Below are 21,189 nucleotides of genomic sequence, written 5' to 3'. Positions count from 1 at the left end.
ATGTATCTGACATGACAGCGTAGCTTACAGCAAGAAGGACAGATTAAAGATTGTTCTGCTAATATAACTCAATTCATACCAATAGCAAGAGGATGACAGTAAAAGAGGATTTTCCAGGTGCTGAAATTTAAGAATATATGAATGACCCAGAATTGATTTCTGCACATAATCCCACTTGTCTCATATCTTTTCTGAAATGAGAATAGAGTTAGAACAATGGACGTAGACCGTTGTAGTCTAATAGCCTAGAGTAGATCATGCTGTGATCTACTGTGAGCATGATAATTCTGTGATCATGCTGTGATCTACTGCAGTAAATGTTTAATTTGAATACTTTGTGTGGGTAAACAAGTGGAAACAATTAAAAAGGTGTCAATATTTAATTATACAAATATCTGCTTATGAAAAGAATAAAATTAAAATTGAAATAAAAAAACTCTTTCCTTGTTTTCTCATTTTAATATAGAAATGAAAAACAAATGAACGCAACGTACATGGACTTTACTCCCGCACCAGCTCCTCTTAGTTTCTCTGCTAAAAAGTCTTAGCATTGGCTGCCAAACCAAACCAGGGCACTGATTCTTGTTCTTCTCAGAAAACACACGAGTTGATAGAGGATCCGAGAGCTTCGACAGATTTCCAAGAGATCCAAAAGATTTGTAGATTTTGTGAGATAAATAATAACATCAAGTCTTTTTTTTTTTTTTTTTTTTTTCCCCTTTTGCTATGATACATACAGTATATATTTAAACATGTACAATATTTCTACAAACAAGATGAACCAAAGCTGACAATACATTCCGGGCGATTCGAACAATGAACCCAGTACACGATTGTCACTGAAATACACAGCGTGAATAAATAATACACTACACTGATCCTATTTACAATATAAACAAACAATATCAAAAACAAAGTGCCAAAAAAAAAAAAAAAAAGCTTTGGATCCTTTGAGCATGGCACATAATATGCAGTGATGCTATGGATGGCATGTGAAACTCTGCTTGTTAACATATTACAACTGATTTACGCAATAAAATAACGTTAAGATTCTTGATTCTTGCGTTCGATGGTGTCCACTCGCGCGTTTCTTCACACGGCGTTAGGAAATGGAAAACATTACAATAACACACACAGACGGTCCTGAGCAAAAGCTGGAAAATGATACCGAAGGGCACAGAATAGGGCCAAAGTAAGAGAGAAGAATGTGAGCTGGCTTCGTTTACAACACACACTTCAGTTAGAAGACGGCTGGACAATATACTGTACTCTTCCAGTAGTTCAAAAAGCCTGGTCAGATAAATGAACATTTGTTGTAATGTACAAGCTGACCACATACATACTCACAAACACACACACACACATGCACTGAACTGCTAGTGCTGTACACACACTGATTAAAAAAAAAAATCAAATCCAAAAACACAGCTAGCCGGAGTTTAAATACTCCAAAGCCACTTCGTAGCAGAACTTGTACTGATCCTGCAGAAACAAAACACAAAGACACAAACACTGTTATTCAGATGCTGATGATTTATACAGTAGTGTTATGTTTTCTATATGTCTACACAATTTTGTAGAGCAGAACCTGATCACTACATCTAATAATGCTGTATTTTAACTGTAAAAAAAAAGGAACACATTAAGAGGTGTGGTCATGTCATAGCCAATCAAATCACTTCTCTTATTCTCTGTAACAAGGGACATTGTGGTGTTTGTACATTTAGGTGTAATTTGTATATACTCTAAATATATATAAGGCCAAAGGTTTTTGGACACCTAACCATCACGGTCATACAGAGACGAGCAGAACAATACAGTACATCAGTTGTGTTTAGTTAGTAATGTGTTACTTTAATAGAGAGTGACATTTGTAGTGAATGTTCACAAAACTGGCTGGTAAGAAAGACGACATGACTTTTAAGGCTTTAGCCTTGAGCACAATTCTGAATGAAAGTGGGTTGAAAGAAATGTGAAGAAAGTGTGAATGCTGTACCAGTAAATCCACCATGTTGGGTTTGTTGTTCCGCAGAGTTTTAACAGCATGAAACACATCAACCGTGCGCTGGTGTCGCAACATCTCACTCACAATGCTGATGGCACAGAATGTTCCGCTGCGTCCACCTCCATTTCTGACACACACACACACCCACCCACACACACACACACAGGCCATAATTCAGTAAAAAACAAAAAAAAAAAAACCCACCATCCAAGCAGTTGCATTGTTTTAGTTAGGATGTGGCATATTTGTGAGGTGCTCATGACAAAGTAAAAAGGTTTTCATATAAAATTAGCATTTTATTTCCACCTCCTAAAATTATTTCACCTTTCTTTATGAGGTTAAACCCAGATAATGTCAAAGCTGTTGTGGAGTTACGTGCTCACACACGCGCTACACTTTCTACATTTATAATTATAATTATAATAATTATCCAGGCCTAGGGATTCAACACTGTAATTAACACACTTTAACTCATCGGCTAATTATCAAGGCTTTCTTTGATTTTCTTGCATAACGGAAATGCGATGGTGCACCTCGTTGTAGTGAGTGTATTTTGACACTAGAGGGAGATGTTTAGCTTTGTCCTGAACACAAAAACCTGGCTTGAAAATATCTCTGGCTTTCAAACTTCTGGCGGACTTAATTGTTAATTAATTCTCTAATGATTATTGATCTGTTTTCATGCACTTGTGATGTGAAAACAGAAAGACTGATTTGGTCGTGATTAGGCTGATGTTTTAGGTGAAAGAAATAAATAAAGAAAGAAAGAAAGAAAGAAAGGGAATTATACTACTTTGTGTCCATGAATGCATTAGAAGCCATGTGTTTGAGTCAAGCAGGTGTATCAGTGACTCTGTGTGTGTGTGTCTCTGTGTGTGTCTGTGTGTGTGTTTGTGTCTGTTTACGTGTGTGTGTGTGTGTGTGTGTTTGTGTGTGCCTGAGCATGTGTGCATGCGTGTGCATTTGTGTGTGTATGTGTGTGTGTGTGTGTGTGTGTGTGTGTGTGTGTGTGTGTGTGTGTGTGTCTCACAGGCAGTGCACCACAGTGCGTCCCTCTCCTCCATCATATTCTTCTTGCCATTTGTCCACCTGGTGAATGAGTTTGAGGAAGGAGCGTTTGGACATGGGTGTGTCTCGGTACATGGGCCAGCCCAAGAACTGGAACTGCTGCACCATACGATAGCCATCTTGAGGCTACAACACCCACACACACACACACGCACACACACACACACTGTCAAGGCAATAGGAATTCTGTATATATCGTAACATTGGGAAAGAAGTAAGTCAGAAGGCCGTGCTGTGATTGGTGTGATGAGTAAGTCAAAAGGTTGTGCTGTGAATAACAGTGGGATGAGTGAGGATGTCAGCAGGCTGGGATTAGTTGGAACAAATAATCCAGCAGTTTGTACAGTTTGTCCTCTTGTGTTTGGTGGGATGAGTAAAGAGAATCAGCAAGCTGTGCTGTGATTGCTGGGATGAATAAAGTGAAGTCAGCTGGATATGCTATGATTGGAGTTGTGAATAAATTAAATCAGCAGGGGTGGTAAAGGGATATATCAGCAGACTGGGGAGAAATCAGTTAAGTACATCAGCAGGATGAGATGGGTTGAAGTGAGTGGAAGCTGGTGGGACGAGTAAACTATATCTCCAGGTTGTGATTGGTGTGGTCATGGGCGTACTGTACAAGGTGTGTGTGTGTGTGTGTGTGTGTGTGTGTGTGTGTGTGTGAAACCCACCCGAGCAGCATTGTAAATGCGAAATATTCTGCTGATGATATCCTCTTCAAGATCAGCTGACACAAATTCCACCTGCAATGGACCATGTCTATGTACCCCATTCTCTGGCCAGTACTGAGGACACAGCTACACACACACGCACGCACGCACGCACACACACACACACACACACACACACACACACAGAGAGAGAGAGAGATTACATAACATTAGTAGGAACTCTAGCATTAATCTAGTGAAACATTGCCCTTGTAAACTTTCTTTACTCTTTCCCTCAGATGAATGTTAAAAAAAAAACACTCACACTAAAAAGAACACTACACAAATGCAAACAGTAAAACAGAATCAGCAAATGTGCACAAAAAAACAATTCCAACACGTTTTAAAATATTTATCTGCCGGAGCTGTGAATGTCACAGCGATAGCATGAATAAGCCATGCAGTCTCACAAAGAATCAGATCTTTGCCTTTTCATTATTTATTCATATATTCAAATCATTTCCCATTTGATCATTTCCATTAGAAATGATCCACACTGGCTACATATTTCATTCTCTGACAACAGGCGCATGATTGCTTTGCTTTTTGTAAAGGAATAAGTGATGAGAAGAGGATATGGAGCCCGTGTGAGTGTCTCTTGGCAGAGCGAGGCTGGCTCTTTAGTGTTTGATGTGTAGGTTAGGGAAGGAGGTGGGCTGCAGGGAGAGAGCACTGTTTGCTTTGCTAAGAGCATCAGACAGTGTGAATTTACCTAGCCTGGTGCACTGTAGCTAAGTGAAGCACTGATTCAGCACCCACCTGCATGTGTATGCCAAGCTAAAAGCAAGAAATCTGCACGTCACCTGATTTCTATAATGGATGTGTGAGTGGGATCTCACCAGGCACTGAGATCATCCAGCTCCAGCATTATGCCCATCTCTCTTTTCATGTCAGAGCTCTAATACAGCCAATGTTCACTCTTCTCTCAAAGGGCCATATTCAGAGATGAGTTACAAAGGCACAGTGAGCGTTTAATACAGAAATGTGCATATTGGTATTCAAACCACAAGCTACTGAGACTAGATAACTTGAGTTTTGTTTGCACTTTTGAACTTTTGCTGCCATAAGCTACGGACTCGGAATGCAGCCCAAAGTAAGGATTTTTTTTGTTTGTTTTTGTTGTTCAAAAAAAAAAAAAAAGAAGACACTCTTGAAAAATTGGGAGAATACCTTGGGATTTGTGTAGTATACCACCAAGCTGCCTCTGCTGGGGCCTTAACCTTAACCCTCAACTGCTCAGTAGTGTAACAACAAAAGAGAGACAAACATAAAGGTATCTGCCAAATAGCATCAATTATTTAGACAGAATACCTGGCTTCTTAAGTTGAAAAATTCCACCAACATTCACAAGGGGAAAGTTATCAGAATTCAGAGTTGGGACACGCAGCTGCTTAAGCTGACTTTCTGGATACCACGTTCGGATTACGCAATCGTCTGAATTGCCTTTGTAAAGTAACAGCTCTGAGGTTAGGGAATTTTTCTTGAGTAGAAACATATGAGAGGGATTTAGACCAATGAGAGAAGAGGATCATCGCATCTGATTCTATGCTGTCAATACAGCTTCCATACCTATTAATCTACAGCTCATAAATGAACACTCGGTCCAGCAAATCCTGTTATTTTGCATTGGATTATTTACAACTTAATGTAGCCATGAGATTCTAGAAGGAGATCAAGAATTTGTAATGTATGTGCCAGATAAAAGCTGCTTTATGAAAAATATACTAAATCTACACGAATTAGACCTTGATGCATCTGTTGTTACTGATTTCACTTATCCCTATCGTCGTACAGGAAATGTTATGAGTTAAATTATGGAGTGTAATAGAAAGAGAAACAGAATGGGGTATTTAACACAGACAGTTCTGGATCACACATACTGTCCTGTCCTAACTGTGACTATGAGCTTGGAAGCGCAGTTGGAGAATCTGAGCTGTGTATGTGTTTACAAGTGAGAAATAAGAAAGAGTGAAACATTCACTGTCTAATTGTGTGTGCTCTGTATGTGTTTGCCCCGGTACCTAGACCTCATAGTGTCAGTGGCTACAGTTAGAATTTGGAATGAAAGACTCCTTAGTGTGAGAAGAGGGGAGAATGGTGCAGGAGACATGTTTTGGTGGAGTGAAAGGAGAGATGGTGTGATTCTGTGCCTCACTCTTAGCTTTGATTCTGGGGTTTTATGACAGAGCCTCAGGCTGCTACCCTCCTAGAGTCTCTTACTCTCTTCACACACACACACACACACACACACACACACACACACACACACACGACCGCACATTCATGCAGAGTCACGAACGCAGACACACAGAACTCTTTCACACTCTTGCGCAAATATACACTGGAGTCGATGTCTACACAGTGCATATAGAGGTACCTCAGCTAGCCATTCGTTTTGAATTATTCGGTCTGATTATTTGTTTGATGTCTAACATGAATAATTACAGTCTCTTCATCACAACGCCACAGATATCATCATAGATTAAGGTAAATAATGTAAGTTAATATAATTATCTCAGTATTTTAGTTCTAGAGGTAAACCAGTGAGATATTGCACATACAGTATGCTATTACTTAGCTGGGTCTATTCATTAGATTTAAGTTGTACCAGAGTGATTGCGAATTCTTGACTGAAGGAATAGCAGATGGCTCTGGCTGGTTGATATTAGGATTTATTTTAACACACTTATTCGAATACTCCATACATGTATGAAGATTTGAATGATGTGTGTAATTGTTACGCACTTTTAGTTTTCTGTGTTCATTACCTGTTGTTGATTACTTTCCTATTAGAGCAGATGTTTTATTTCCACATTTAACAAGTGATCATGTGAAAAATCTATCTATCTATCTATCTATCTATCTATCTATCTATCTATCTATCTATCTATCTATCTATCTATCGATCCATAAATCTGTCCATCCGTCCATCCACACATCTATCCGTCCATCTATCCATCCACCCACCCATTCATCCATCCATCTGTCCATCCACACATCTATCCGTCCATCTATCCATCCACCCACCCATTCATCCATCCATCTGTCCATCCACACATCTATCCGTCCATCTATCCATCCACCCACCCATTCATCCATCCATCTGTCCATCCACACATCTATCCGTCCATCTATCCATCCACCCACCCATTCATCCATCCATCTGTCCATCCACACATCTATCCGTCCATCCATCCATCCACCCACCCATTCATCCATCCATCCGTCCATCCACCCGTCCATCCAACCATCCATCTACCCATCCATTAACCCTCCCATCCATCCAGTTGTCCTTACCTGTGCAGGATCCACATCATTGAGCATTACAATGGATGTGCAGTGATAGTCCAGAACTAGCCTCCAGAAATCTTTCACTGTGTTTGGTAACGGATGCTGGGTAACGATAAATGCAGAAGGCTGCTTATAACTCTGTTGAAAGAGAGAAAGGTGAGAGAAAAAAGAATAATTTTATCCCAGTATGTTGATCTTACTATTAATTCATCTGATGTGACAGTGATCATATACAGTTTATAATTAAAGACCACAAGTGTAGTATCTCATTGCCACAAATGATTATTCCTTGACCAGAATATCTCAAAGGCATGGTTATGAATTGTGTAACTTGAGTCCATGACACATATTGTGGCAACAACATATTTAATACGATGGCTTCAGTTAATTATTTAATGGAAGAAAAAGTGTTTTCACTTTGAGAAGGTGACTCGGGTTAATGGTATATCCATGTCAGTGACTCCAGTATGTCCTTTATGTGTCATTCCATGATTGAACTAAAGTGTAACATTATCAATCATCTCCATGACAAGGTTCCTTAGGCCATATCGTCTAATTCGATTGATTTCTCTTTGTCTCGCTCACATTTTAAAGGTAAAGGTGTGACCTCAATATATTAAATTGTTAATTAAATTACTTTATTAAAAAAACACCATGCCAGGTGAACAGCTCTGTAAATAAAGCCACTAGTTCTGAAGGATAGAAAGAGATTGTGAGAATGTGAGAAGATGCGAGCGGTTTTGGCTGTCTTACATCCATAAGAGCAGCATTGATGTAGTTGCTGCTTTCTCCATCTATGGTGATGAGGAAGGGCAGGCAGCGGTCAGGAGGCAGCACGTCCATGCAGCGGTTCTTCTCATGGTTCCGTGGCAGTAGTGCAATGCTGCAGTCTTCTACGCGCAGTGTTGGGGTCACCATGTTCAGTGTCTTTATAACACACATTCACAGAAATCAAGGTGAAACTAATATAATTTCACATTATACTTGTACATACTGTAGTAGTCGTGGCCTTCAAGCAAGATATCTACTATATATATATATATATATAACACACATTCACAGTTAACCATATTTACATCAGTATTTATATCACAGTGCAAACTGGCAGTAAATAATGAATATCAAGAACCTTGAGAATCTAGGAAGTAAAAAATCTGTAAATCTGTAAGTGTGTGACCATGTTGGTGTAAAGCTGAGACTTGGATTCTCATTCCCAAACTTCCTTTAATCCACTTCCCTCTTACCCTAAACTCCTCTTTGATTGGACTGGTGTTGGTTTGGGGATCCAACCGGTTCATGTCGTAGTACACAGAACGGAGCTGATTGGCAGGAATGGTGGTGTCACCGCAAAGACATGCCTCCAGAATGGCATCATGGATAAAGACGTATTGCTCCTGAAAGAACAAAATGTCTTCGGATTACTTCAGTTAAAAGATCGATGCTCATAATTGATGGTTGATGGATGACATCCAAAAAACATATGTGAGATTTTGCTGTGAAATGTATCTAATACACTGCAGTCATTGTAAAACACAGAGGATGTGCTATGGCCTAAAAATCCACAATAAATGGCCCAGGATACTGTACTGAAAATTTGCACCTGCTTCATCTTTTTTGTTAGTTACCATGGGACCTTTGTATAGCTTTATTTTGTTTTTATAACTACAACACATTCATTTGCATTTCAGGAATTTAATGAAGCTAAAGTGAAAAGTCATAAAGTGGAATTAGCGCGAGTTTATCTTTAAAAGAAAGAGAGAAAAATGATCATTACGAATACTTTCTTTTAATTCGTTATCTCACAAGTCGTTAATTTGCTTTTACTAACATGTTCATAACACTTTAGAAATGTTGCAGAAGTCAAAGCCATTGTTAGAAAGACTATACCGATTACAACATTAATTTGAGGGCATTAAAATCCTTAATAACATGAACTCAAGTTGTAAAATTTTCAACTTTAATGTAATGGTGCTTCTTAAATTGAAAGAGATTTTTTAGCACACAAATCATACCGAGATGTGCAGATGAGCGTTTCGTAATAGTTCTGATTTTATTTAAACGTCAGTCAGCAGAGACAAGATACGTGAGGTCACATCCCTTTTCACCATTCACAAAGAGATGATTTGATGGAAATCACTGTTGAAGTGACATTTGGAGACAATCTGGCCTTGTCACTTTTGACTAAATCATGACACAGGGTCAGTGCTTCCATAATTAACGTGCCTGCTAGAGTAGCTAATGATCTTTGACCTTTCTGTTGCTCAGACCAATCGGAGCACAGCTGGGATCTCAATTAACTTCAAACCAACCAAATTACGAGATAAAAAATGTTTTTGAACGTGTGTTTATAAACGTGTCTTTATAATGAAAGCGATCTGATTTGCAACACAAATCACTTTCAGTTGTCGCAAATAATCACAGACAGTTCGAACATGCACATCAAAAGGTAACAAGTGCCTGCAGGGTGAGGGGCAATGTCAACACGCACAAACACCTGTGAGGGAAAACACACACACACACACACACACACACACAGTTTGAAGGTCACTGAACTTGTGGAGGATGAATCAGAGAAGCTTTGCCTGCGTAGTTACTCAAACCCCAATCCAGATGTCATTTATGAAACATTTGCCCATTAAATCCAATGATGCTTGTGATCTAAATGGAATTACAGGGAAATGGTGCATTCAGCTAGTCTACAGCTCAGTCCAGATGGTATGTGTTCACAAAAGCAAAGAGTTCTTCAGCATAAAATTGTTGAAAGCAGTAGAATCACAGAAATATTCGCCCATAGCTATTCCTGCATCTTTATGGCACTTATAACCACCTGATTTGTGTCACACTCTAAGTCTTGATTGGCTCCTAAACAGGCAGGAAGTACTGAGAGTGTTTTGTTGATTGTCTAAAAAAAAAGAGTACAGGAACAGGCCTTGAATGGATAAATGTGCAGTTTACAGACTATTTGTGGTCCCTTTAATTCACATAAGCTCTCTCTCTCTTCCTCGACTGCCCTACATTTCTCTCACTCTCTCTCTCCTGGGGTCTATCTTATTATCTCCTCCTGTCCCTGCTGTCACCCCATATTTCGGTCTTACAGTTTCGTGTCATCTCTAGTTACCATGAAGGATTTACAAATCAAGACACCATTGTTAACAAGAAGTTTAAAAGTCAGCATATAAACGAGTACCTCAGTCTGGACCATGTTAACCCGGCGAGATCGCAGCTCACGGACGCAGTTATAGATGTCGACCACGCCCTCCCTTTCAGCCATATCCAACATGATGTCAATCACGATGAAACAGCCTGTCCGGCCTGCACCCGCGCTGCAGAAAGAACAATCACGAAAATCTGTCTTTAATTTAATGCAGAAAGATTGGAAAGAAAGTTTGAAAACTAGACAAGAGAAGATTTGAGGAAAGGCTTTGAGAAGATCTTAACTCTCCCATCTAAGGTGCCAGACATAAGATGTAAAGTGCTGTTTCAATTATCGCCATCTACTGTGTGAATATTACCAGTGAAACCAGAAAGAAATGTAATGATGTTCAGGTTATTAGAAAAGTTAAATGATAGCTGGTTATAAAGATGTAGGTTTAATGCAAACTATCTGGCTGAAGAATTACATACAGTACAGTAGGGATTTTTTTTTTTTTAGGTTATTAGATGAGTGTGTATAAAAAGGTCTCACGAATCCCTGCGCAACACACGGCGACCAGTAACACCAGTTTATTTCAGCATGTATTCTGTTTATGTCCTTCTCTATTCTCTGTTTGTTTATATTTACACGTGTCTTTGTTTTGATTCATGTCTTGTCTCTGCCCCTGCCTTGTTATTGGCTGTTCCCTGACTGTGTCCTTGATCGTTCTCACATGTTCTGTGTTTCCCCATTGATTTTTTCTGGGGTTTAGACTCTTGTGTGATGCAGAGCAAAGTATCAGTGTTGTATGCTTGTGACCTCGCTGTACCAAACCTGATTCCTCTTGATTCCAGTTTCTTTTTTTCTATTCTGGCTAAGAGATGCAGTATCCATAAGATATGCAGTAGCCATAACTTTGTGTTGTAATGTTTAGAAGATTCAAAAAGTTCATCTATCCCCGGAGATCCTAAACAACTCTGACCGCTGCATCATAGAGAGCATCCTGACAAACTCAATCACAGTGTGGTACGGCAACTCCAAACTGTGTGAAAAGAAACCACTACAAATGGTGATGAAAAAAAAACCCAACGCACCATTGGCACACAACTGAGTCTCACACCATTCAGTCTCTTCACCACAGTAGATGTCTGTGCAGAGCACACAATATAATCAAGGACTCTTTCCATCCTAGTCACAAACTGTTCCACCTCCTTCCATCCAAGAAGAGATACAGGACCCTGAATGTCTCACTAATACCAATACTTGTATAATATATCTGTGATCACATTGCATTTCTGCTCCACCCTGTACATTCTGTTACATCTTTTATACCAATTGTAATTGTATATAACTGTAAATTCTTTGCTGACCCTAGTTTACATCCGTATATGTATATTATCTGTACATATACTGTACATGTACATTTCTTGGTCACTCATGTACAGAATGCACACATTTGCACACTATATATAATTATATTTTTTAGTCATATATTCCTATTTTAGGCACATATTCCTATTTGGCACATACTATACATATGCACATAACACCTGCCTTAACTTTATTTATTGTTGTACACATACTGACATATTTATCCACACTTGTTCCTTTTCACATTGTTTCTACTATTTTCACTTATGGTAGATGCTAAATGGCATTTTGTTGTTATGTACCTGTACTATGGAGTGACATTAAAATTCTATCTATCTATCTATCTATCTATCTATCTATCTATCTATCTATCTATCTATCTATCTATCTATCTATCTATCTGTCTGTCTGTCTGTCTGTCTGTCTGTCTGTCTGTCCATCCATCTGTTCATCCATCCATCTGTCTATCTATCCATCCATCCGTCTATCTATCTATCTATCTATCTATCTATCTATCTATCTATCTATCTATCTCTCTCTCTCTCTCTCTCTCTCTCTCTCTCTCTCTCTCTATATATATATATCAATCTCTAAATATATCTATATATCTATATATATATATATATATCTATATATATATATATATATATCTTGTGTATTTTTGACCATAGCTCATGTTTTCTGGTGTCCGTGTTCTCGTCCTAGCCTAGTCCATTTGCTGAACTCTCGACCTTTTCCTGTTTTCTAGACTTTGCCTTGTGTTTTGGACTGTGTGCCACAGTGTTTATTAAAACCTTCTCCACCTGCACCTCTGTGTTTTACGCAACCCGCATGACAAAAGGCATGTATGTGCTGATTGCTTTTTTAACAGTACAGTCATAAATTTTAACCTCAGGAATTATCTGAAGGTTTCTTTTATGCCTCGCTCATATTTGCATTTAATTCCTTACCCCCAGAATTTAATTAGTAACTGTGCATTGCTTGAAAGTTTATTTTTGCTCTCATAAACTGACAAAGAATGCTGCAATCCTTAGGCAATGCAGGTCTTAAAATTCATTCTTTTACTCTTCTTTCTTTCTTTCTTTCTTTCTTTCTTTCTTTCTTTCTTTATTTGTTTGTTTGTTTGTTTATTTATTTTTACAGACTCACTCGTCATTCAGTCTGTTTGGTTCGGCTCCATCAGTTTCACTGTCATGTAAATTTTTTTTCAATTCACGAATGCTTTTCGCATTTTTTCAAGCTATTGTTTTATTTATTTAATAATAATAATAATAATTAATGATAATAAGGCAGTGATGAGCATGGTAATACTAAATGATAGCTAATGATAATTTAATGAAATTATGTTAGAATTGTTTATATTTTAACATGAAAATGTGTTACTAAGAAATAGAAATTAACTGTTTATATGGTTGCCTACTCAGTCTCTAATATTAATTTAAAGCAGTAACGCATTTATTCACATGTAATAAAATAAAGCAGTATCGCATTTATTAACATGTAATATTATAATAATAATTGAAATATTACAAAACAACAGTACACTGCGTACAGTAATCTCAATCAATCTTGGTAATAGTAGATAGGGAACTAGGCATGTTGGAATTTGTAGACTGTACGTAAACATATAAAGGTACAATACTTCTAGATGTATTTCTAACAAAACTTAAAAAAAAAACCTACAAGTACACTGTAAAACATGAAGCACTGTGTGTAAGCATTGCAATAATGCATGAAGCATTCATTTCATTTGAAATACATCTTGATAAATACTCCTATAAAGTAAGTGCCACAATGTGATTTAGATCTGACAAAAGAGGTGAAGTAAGAGATGAACTTTATGGACAGACACTGCTGGACTTGAACCTGCTGTCGAATCCGTCTTACTAAATATGGATGATCATAAATCAGCTCCAACTCAGTGGGGTGTTAAGAAATATCCATCTAACAGAAGTGCTGAAGTTGCATTTCTGGCTGAATCATTGGTTTTCTTATTTGTAGTAATTAGCTAATGCAGAATGTCTGTAATGGTTTTCATTCATTCTTTTTCTGGAAATCTAGAAGGTTCAGGCTACTGTGCTCGTAGGCTTGAAAGTTTAGGATACTGGATTTGTAATCGCTGTAATCAATAATTGTGATGATGTTTAAAATGTTGATAAAAAGGCTAACTTACTATGGCTACTAGTATTTCAGCTAATGTATTGATTAAAAAATTAGGGAGTGACGTGCTACCTGCAGTGAACCACAATAGGGCCAGCGTTGGCAGCTGACTTGGCCTTGACTCTGCGGATGAAGCCCAGTAGTCCTGTAGCGTGGTATGGCACACCGTGATCCGGCCAGCCTGTGAAATGAAACTGCTGGATTTCACGAATCTCGTGTGCCCCTCTCTACCAAGAGAGAGAGAGAGAGAGAGAGAGAGAGAGAGAGAGAGAGAGAGAGAGAGAGAGAGAGAGAGAGAGAGAGAGAGAGAGAGAGAGAGAGAGAGAGAGAGAGAGAGAGAGAGAGAGAGAGAGAGAGAAAGAGAGAGAGAGAGAGAGAGAGAGAGAGAGAGAGGGTTAAATTCTAAATTTCTACTTACCTAGCAGTCATATCCTGTTATACTTTGAAATGCCCTTGACAATGCTAACACTATACATTTTTTCATTATTTTTATTCTTGGGCTAAGAAAGAATTATGCAGACAAGACAGGTTATCTTTGTATCAATCTATTCTGAGACTAGGAAGAAGATTAGAAATTAATGAACGGAGAAAATACTTTGTTGTGTGCAGTCACCCTTCTCTAAAGGCATGCGAGATGGAACATATGTGATCTGATGAGAGATGAGCACGTCTACTCGCATTTGCTACAAATTCATAAAGCCAGTATACTGTGGCTTAGCTGTATCCTTCTTCAGCTGCCTCTCACCAAAGTTTTTGTGTAAAGGTCCATTTTTTTTACTCACCTTCTCCACAGCGAATGTTCTGATGACATACTCAGACAGGAGCTGGGTCTCTATCAGCGTCACCTTCATATCTCTGTATATCTCTGTGTCATCCGGCCAGTACTTACAACATTTCACCTAACGGGATAAACACACATTCAATTAAACTCATTACCGCAATCAATCTTGGATGAAAATATTTTATTAGTTTCATACACATCTAACTTGCAGTGTATAGCCTAAGCTGAGGAAGCTTTATTACAAACCCATTACTCATTGATAATAATCATATGCAGTAGGAATGGAACCAAATACATGTTGTAATAAAACAAAAATAAAGATGAATAAGTTGCTGTTTTAATTAAAATGTTTTTCTAGAAAGCTTGTCCAATAGATGTGCACATCTGGATCGGGACCCTACAGTCAGGTTACGTGAACGTGAGGCAGATGGGATTAGTTTTAAGAGATCAGAAATAAAGCTTCCAAGGAAAAGAAAAAGCCACAATGCATTTGCAACATCCGTAGTAACTTCCTGGTCAGGGTCATAATGCTTTAAATGAGACTACTAACACCAAGAAACAGACAACCAAAAAGCAAAAGCCTTATGGTTCGGTCGACGCATATAGATATTTGGAGCACGAGACAGATACAGACACATTATATACCTAATATGCAAAAAAGATCTGAATGTCAGACAGAAAACATACAGTGAATCGATACAAGTGAGTTACTATGGTCTGAAAATCAGACTAACATGTTGTAAGTGGATGCTGTCCTAAGTCAGTTCTGTTCTGCAGAAAACTCCAGCTAAAGCTCCATATAGATTTCTCAGGTATCGACAAAAACATAATTCACACTGTAATGCTGTCTCATTCTCACGTTAAGCTCCACCAAATATAATATGACATCTGACACCCTGAGCTCAGACCCAATGCCTCTTTATATTCCAGTATTATACTGATAAACATCAGACTCTCATACATGACACGGTTAAATGTGCAATTTGCAAGATGACAACATTGTTATTGCATTAGCAGCACAAAACATCTTAATATCTCATTTGATACAGCAGTAGCTGAAAACTGCTTAATGTCTCTGAAAGGGTTTTTTTTTTTGTTATCTGAAACACACAAAGCCATGGCAAGATTCAATCTGTCTCTGGTGGCTCTCCGGCGTCATTAAGGCTGGAAATGAGACTGGAGGATGGAGGGACAGTTGAGGAGGAGGAGAGCAAAAGTTGAGGTCCCTTGGTGACACTTGAGATGAGAAATCCACAACCCAAACTGCTCCATCTCAATCTCCGCCAAGATTACATTAGGCCACAGCCATTATATTATTCCATCAATTAAGAGCTGTGTGTGTGTGTGTGTGTGTGTGTGTGTGTGTGTGTGTGTGTGTTAGACAGAGAAAGAGAGAAAGGTGGGCGTATTATGGACCATGTAGACATGCATGCATGATCATAAATGTTCAAATAAATTGACTGACTAATGCAGTGATGTGCACATCATAGAGTATGCATAGAGAATAATAAATTATATCAGATCTTCCTTCTCTCCGTCTATTAATTCTTTCTTCCTTCCTCTGTTACCACATCCCTGTCTCTCTCTCTCTCTCTCTCTCTCTCTCTCTCTCTCTTTCTCTCTCTGCCAGTCCCCCTCCCCTGCAGGGCTCATGCGATCTGGCCTTCGCCTCTCTGAGTGTTTGGTGCAGAATGGAGGCAGATGGGTGGTGGAGGAGCACAGCGGTGGGTTTATAGCTCTCTGTGGAGAACCGCCAGTCCTAACCTAACCCCACTTCCCACCCCACCCCCCCCACACTTTCTCAACATTCCCACCACCATCAGCAGGATGCATTAGATTACTATAACACACTCCCAGCCTGCAGCAGGGCACATCTGCCTGACCAGTGCATGCCACCCGGTCGCCCACGTAGGAGCAGATACAGTAGCCGATACAGTACTGAGTATTATTCATTTCTCCCATGACAATATTCACATTTGACATCCCAATCACTGCTACAGATGTGCCAGTGAAGGTTAAATAGGGATCTACAGAGTGTGTCATTCAGTAATCACCTGAAACTACTGTCACTGATACACTGCATGATTCTACAGTCTGGTCTAGAAGGAAATCAGACCCAGCCTCATTATTTTACTTGCAATTTGGTGGTGTGTTTGTGCTTGGTTCCACAAAACCCCCAAAACAATATGTTTAAGATATTTGTATGAGATGATAATGAGATTTAGACACTATAAAAAAAACTACTCATACTAATATCCTGTTGGTACTTAACCCTCCTAATCCATCCATACCAGAGTCTCATGGGAAACTGGTTTTGGGTTTGAATTTTCTTTTTAATATAACTGTTCTGAGCCGACTGCTGTGTATGGACGATGCTGTTTCCAGGCAATGTGAACTTCCCATCATCCTCATGGCTAATTAGAAACACAGCGATTTGGAGTCCAGTGGTTTGGAGAGCTGGTCATCATGCAAAAGGCCAACCGAAAAGCCATTTCATGCTCGTGTGGTAATGAGCTACATTGATTAGTTCTCACTCAGTTCACTCCAAGGGGAGCGTTGCTATCCAATTCGAGCAAACTCTTTTGAATTTGTAAAACCCGATACTAGAGCTTATACTCTAGGTTCAGAAAATTCTACCAGGAGACATGTACTACAGTGGGATGTGTCACATCTTTCTCTACTCACCCTTCCAACTTCCACTAGGTTAGTAACCATGACAATGGTGGCTGTGTTTTCCTGCCACACCATCCTCCAGAAGTCAATCACTGTCTCCTGCATGGGTCCTGCGCAGAGAATCAACACAATACAGTAAAGTCGATCATTACGAGCTCACATTCGGATATACATAACACACTATATTACATACTGGAGACTTACAGAGCAATCAGAGGGTTATATAATAGAATATAATGTACAGTAAATCAGTTATTTTCCAACATTTCAATCGTTGCTTAAGTTAATTTTTGCTTTACTGGATTAGAAAAACCTGGATTAGAACACTGTAAGGGAAGTAATACATATACATTGTGTTACAACCAGGTACCACTAGGGGTTCTCTAATGTATGTATATAGTATAATGTATGCGTTGATGTTATTAGTCATCTACTGTGTTAGATATTGTGATTTCATTTCAGCTTCAATATAAAGAATTTTGTGCTGCCTTGATTTATACGCATTCACAATTCTAATCCTTTCGTAATGAAAACAGTCTTCAACGGCGATATACTAATAACAACCATAACAACCAAATTGTGCATGAAATTAAAAACACAAATTGACTGAGAGAACCAAGAGGCAGAGACTGATGTCCGACTCGGCCGCTTGTGACCATTATGCTTCGTCCGTTTTGAATAAGGAATCTAATTCATTTGAATTAATATTGTTTTTAATCAAGTACCAAAGGTAAAAAAAAAAAAGTCTTGCGACAAATTAATTAGTCTGCAAATCCCAGTGTAAGGGCTGGAGCTAATTCACATTACCTGCAGCCAGAGGCAAATTACATTCAGCAGAGACTCGATACAACCTCCTGATCTTCCTCCAGCTCATAAAAATGTCATTACAAAACAGCTGGGCCGAGTGCTGCTACTCCAGGCAAGCACACGCACACACAAGCACGCACACACACACACGCATGCACACACACACACACGCACACACACACGCACGCACACACACACACACACACACAAACTCAACCATGCTTGTACACACTGATACTGATGGGGGCAACTAAGCATCAGCATGTACATGCACAAACATATCTGAATTAAGACACACACACACACACACACAAACCAAGCTCCTCTTTTCCTCCTACTCCTTTCCTCTCCCTTTCTCTAATCAGCTTTCTGAATTAAAAAAAGCATGCAAGTTTGCTCAAACTCAAGGCTTCTTCTGCCAAACTCTGGACCCCTTCCCCTGACCGCCGGCCTGCAGGGAATTTTGGGATTGATGCCTGGCTTGTTGAGTGACAAACAGGACATCTGCTGTGTAGGATTCGAATGGTACACTGTAGCCTGTCATAACACACTGACTGAGCCTTAAACACCAGTCTCCATCTGAACACACGCGGATTTGATTTCTGAATCCGCTGTTCGTCCTTCAAGTAAAAAAAAAAAATCAAAAGCTTACAAGGTACTTTAATACATTTCTGATAATAAAAAAAAATCTATGTATAACATTCTGTACCTCTAACATCAGTCCCATGGGTTTCTGATATCATAGATGTGGCTCCATTTCAGATAAAAATTCTCATCAGATTGGCTCTAATTGGCTGATGATACAGAAGTTGCCAAATAACTGAGGAAATCCAGCCTTGCTTCAACAGATCCACAGAGTCAGAGTTCATCCGATCCATTACAGATTTCAAAAGACAATAGGCTATCAATTGATGCTGAAACAGCATCAAGGACACAAATATTTATGCATTTATAGTGCATCATGGATAAAAGCGTACAACTTTATGCTTTTCCTGACTGCACTAATATTTCCTGGATATTTGATCCATTTTCTTATTTTACTGGAAAATTACTCTATAAATCTGAGCATCCAGGTTTTCCAGGAAACAGGGGAACTGCCTAAAAAGCATCCAAATGGTTCAAGATTGAATTTAAAATATGAGATTCTATGAGCTCAGACTCCGGGGAATAGATCGAACGCAGATTAAATATAATCTGATTTCGAGTGTGTTTAAAACTACCCATAAAGCTTTGCTCAAGTGTGCATGAGCAGCTCTATGGCTTTTTTATTACGAGGTAAAGATGTGTGTGTGTTTGTGTGCTTGTGCGCACACACAAAAGAGTTCTTAATTGTTTTACAGAGCCCTGCACTGCAGTCTGATTTATCCAAACGGACCAAATAATCAAATTAACAGCGCTCAGTGAGGCTGAATGTGGCATTGATTGACTCTTGACAAACAGAGAAGATGAGAGAGAAAAGAGGGTGAGAACAATTCATTTGAGAAAATAAGTGAAAGATCAGCATAATGTGGGTTGATCCATTGATTTGTGGAGTCCAGCAATGTGTGCCATGCAGAGAGAGAGAGAGAGAGAGAGAGAGAGAGAGAGAGAGAGAGAGAGAGAGAGAGAGAGAGAGAGAGAGAGAGAGAGACACTTTAAAAGTTTGTAAAACTTTTAGTATGTGAAGTCAGAAAGGGAGACAAGGCCAAGGAGACAAACACACACACAAACACACACACACACACACACACACACACACACACACACACACACAAACACACTAAACAAAAGCTGATGCAAAGTCCAAGAGCTAAAGCTCGAAACAATGCTTTACTAACAAATATATTGCAAACAACTACATGGCCAAGCCCAATGTGGAGGTCATTAATCAGGTTATTATAGTCGAATATTAAAGTTTAGAAAATATTGTAGAGTTTTAGGTGTATTTGTGCTTAATAAAAAAATAAAAAGTGTTGTTTTGTTTCACAATGGTCTATGACATCATCTTTTTTTGCATAGGAAAAGAGCACAGATCTTCTTATTTGTGATATCTGTAATACACTTTTTTGGGATCTCTTGGTGCAGACATAAAACACTCTTAATCACATAATCTTCCTCTCGCTCAAACACAAATGATTCTGTACACAAATACACTGTCTGTACGTTCCCTTTTGTTTGTAATAGCTTATTTTTATGGAAACGGATTAGATGTAACTCCAGTTATTTGCACTCAAAAATAAGATCTTGGTAATAAGAACTTTTAAACTATCCCCAAAAAAATTAGCCTTATGGACTTGCCTTTTTTTTCACAACCTTATTCCAAAACTGGAACAAACTGAATCCCTGGCAATGCTGTCTGAAATAGAAATGTCTATTTTTTTTTCATCTCCATTGCCACAGTTATTTTTATTTGTACCTGCCTACTTTTTTTGTGAGCTTGGATTTCAAAGCTCTTATTGTTAATGTGGTCTTTTGTCCTACATGCCATGCTTTTGTCCTACATGCTACAACACCATCTGAATTAAGTTAAAATGCCTCTGAACTCTGCCAATTTTCTAATTCTCTGCCAATTTTAATAATTCTCTTTTTGTTTTCTGTTGTCTGAGGATACTTTTGTGAAACTGCTTTGTCAAGCGATTCATTATTCAATGTAGAAATTGAGTTAAGGTCAGCAGGTTTCCAGTAATTTACAGAGTGAGGTGAAACCAGGAATACTTTACAGTTAGGAAAACAATAAATGCATCCCAGTAAACCTTAGGTGAGCGGTTTTGGCAAGGGGGAATAAAAATAAGAACTTTTTGCTGAAGTGTTAATTTTGTGGCAAAAAAAAGGAGTAAAAAAAAAAATGCAAACACACTTCCTGTATCAGAAACTCCAGCTGTCAAGAGCTGCTGACAGTCATTCCTGCAAGCAGCATGTCACTTTTACTGAAGTGTGTATTTCAAAGAGAGATAGATGGTGAGAGAGAATTTGTGTGTGTGTGTGTGTGTGTGTGTGTGTGTGTCTGTGTATAGCACCATATAAAATGTGCTGATACCCCTCTATAACCAGCCAAGTGTAAAAATGCTTGATAGACACAACATCTCATCTTTCTGCTATCATTAATATTACATGCTAGCCACACTCATCCTCCTCTCTCTCTCTCTCTCTCTCTCTCTCTCTCTCTCTCTCTCTCTCTCTCTCTCTTTTGCCTTCCCCTGTGGACTATCAC

General features: G+C 38.8%; 1 protein-coding gene across 4 annotated transcripts in view; it reads right to left on the bottom strand.

Annotated features, from left to right (window-relative positions):
- Positions 1-489: 489 nt before the first annotated feature.
- LOC132845834 (receptor-type tyrosine-protein phosphatase mu-like) overlaps positions 490-21,189 on the bottom strand; it is a 192,439-nt gene continuing 171,739 nt past the window's right edge. For all 4 annotated transcript variants that reach the window (XM_060870152.1, XM_060870161.1, XM_060870171.1 and 1 more), the window contains 11 exons: positions 17,205-17,302; positions 14,521-14,637; positions 13,811-13,965; positions 10,262-10,397; positions 8,319-8,468; positions 7,828-8,001; positions 7,081-7,212; positions 3,745-3,870; positions 3,036-3,199; positions 1,997-2,132; positions 490-1,482 (listed from right to left, as the gene is read on the bottom strand). In XM_060870152.1, the coding sequence (XP_060726135.1) occupies positions 1,429-1,482; positions 1,997-2,132; positions 3,036-3,199; positions 3,745-3,870; positions 7,081-7,212; positions 7,828-8,001; positions 8,319-8,468; positions 10,262-10,397; positions 13,811-13,965; positions 14,521-14,637; positions 17,205-17,302 (1,442 nt within the window). In that variant the 3' untranslated portion in view covers positions 490-1,428. The remainder of the gene's footprint in view (positions 1,483-1,996; positions 2,133-3,035; positions 3,200-3,744; positions 3,871-7,080; positions 7,213-7,827; positions 8,002-8,318; positions 8,469-10,261; positions 10,398-13,810; positions 13,966-14,520; positions 14,638-17,204; positions 17,303-21,189) is intronic.

Source organism: Tachysurus vachellii, chromosome 1 (assembly GCF_030014155.1).
Source record: "Tachysurus vachellii isolate PV-2020 chromosome 1, HZAU_Pvac_v1, whole genome shotgun sequence".
In the NCBI taxonomy this organism is placed as follows: domain Eukaryota; kingdom Metazoa; phylum Chordata; class Actinopteri; order Siluriformes; family Bagridae; genus Tachysurus; species Tachysurus vachellii.
This window is presented reverse-complemented; position numbering and strand designations above follow the sequence as displayed.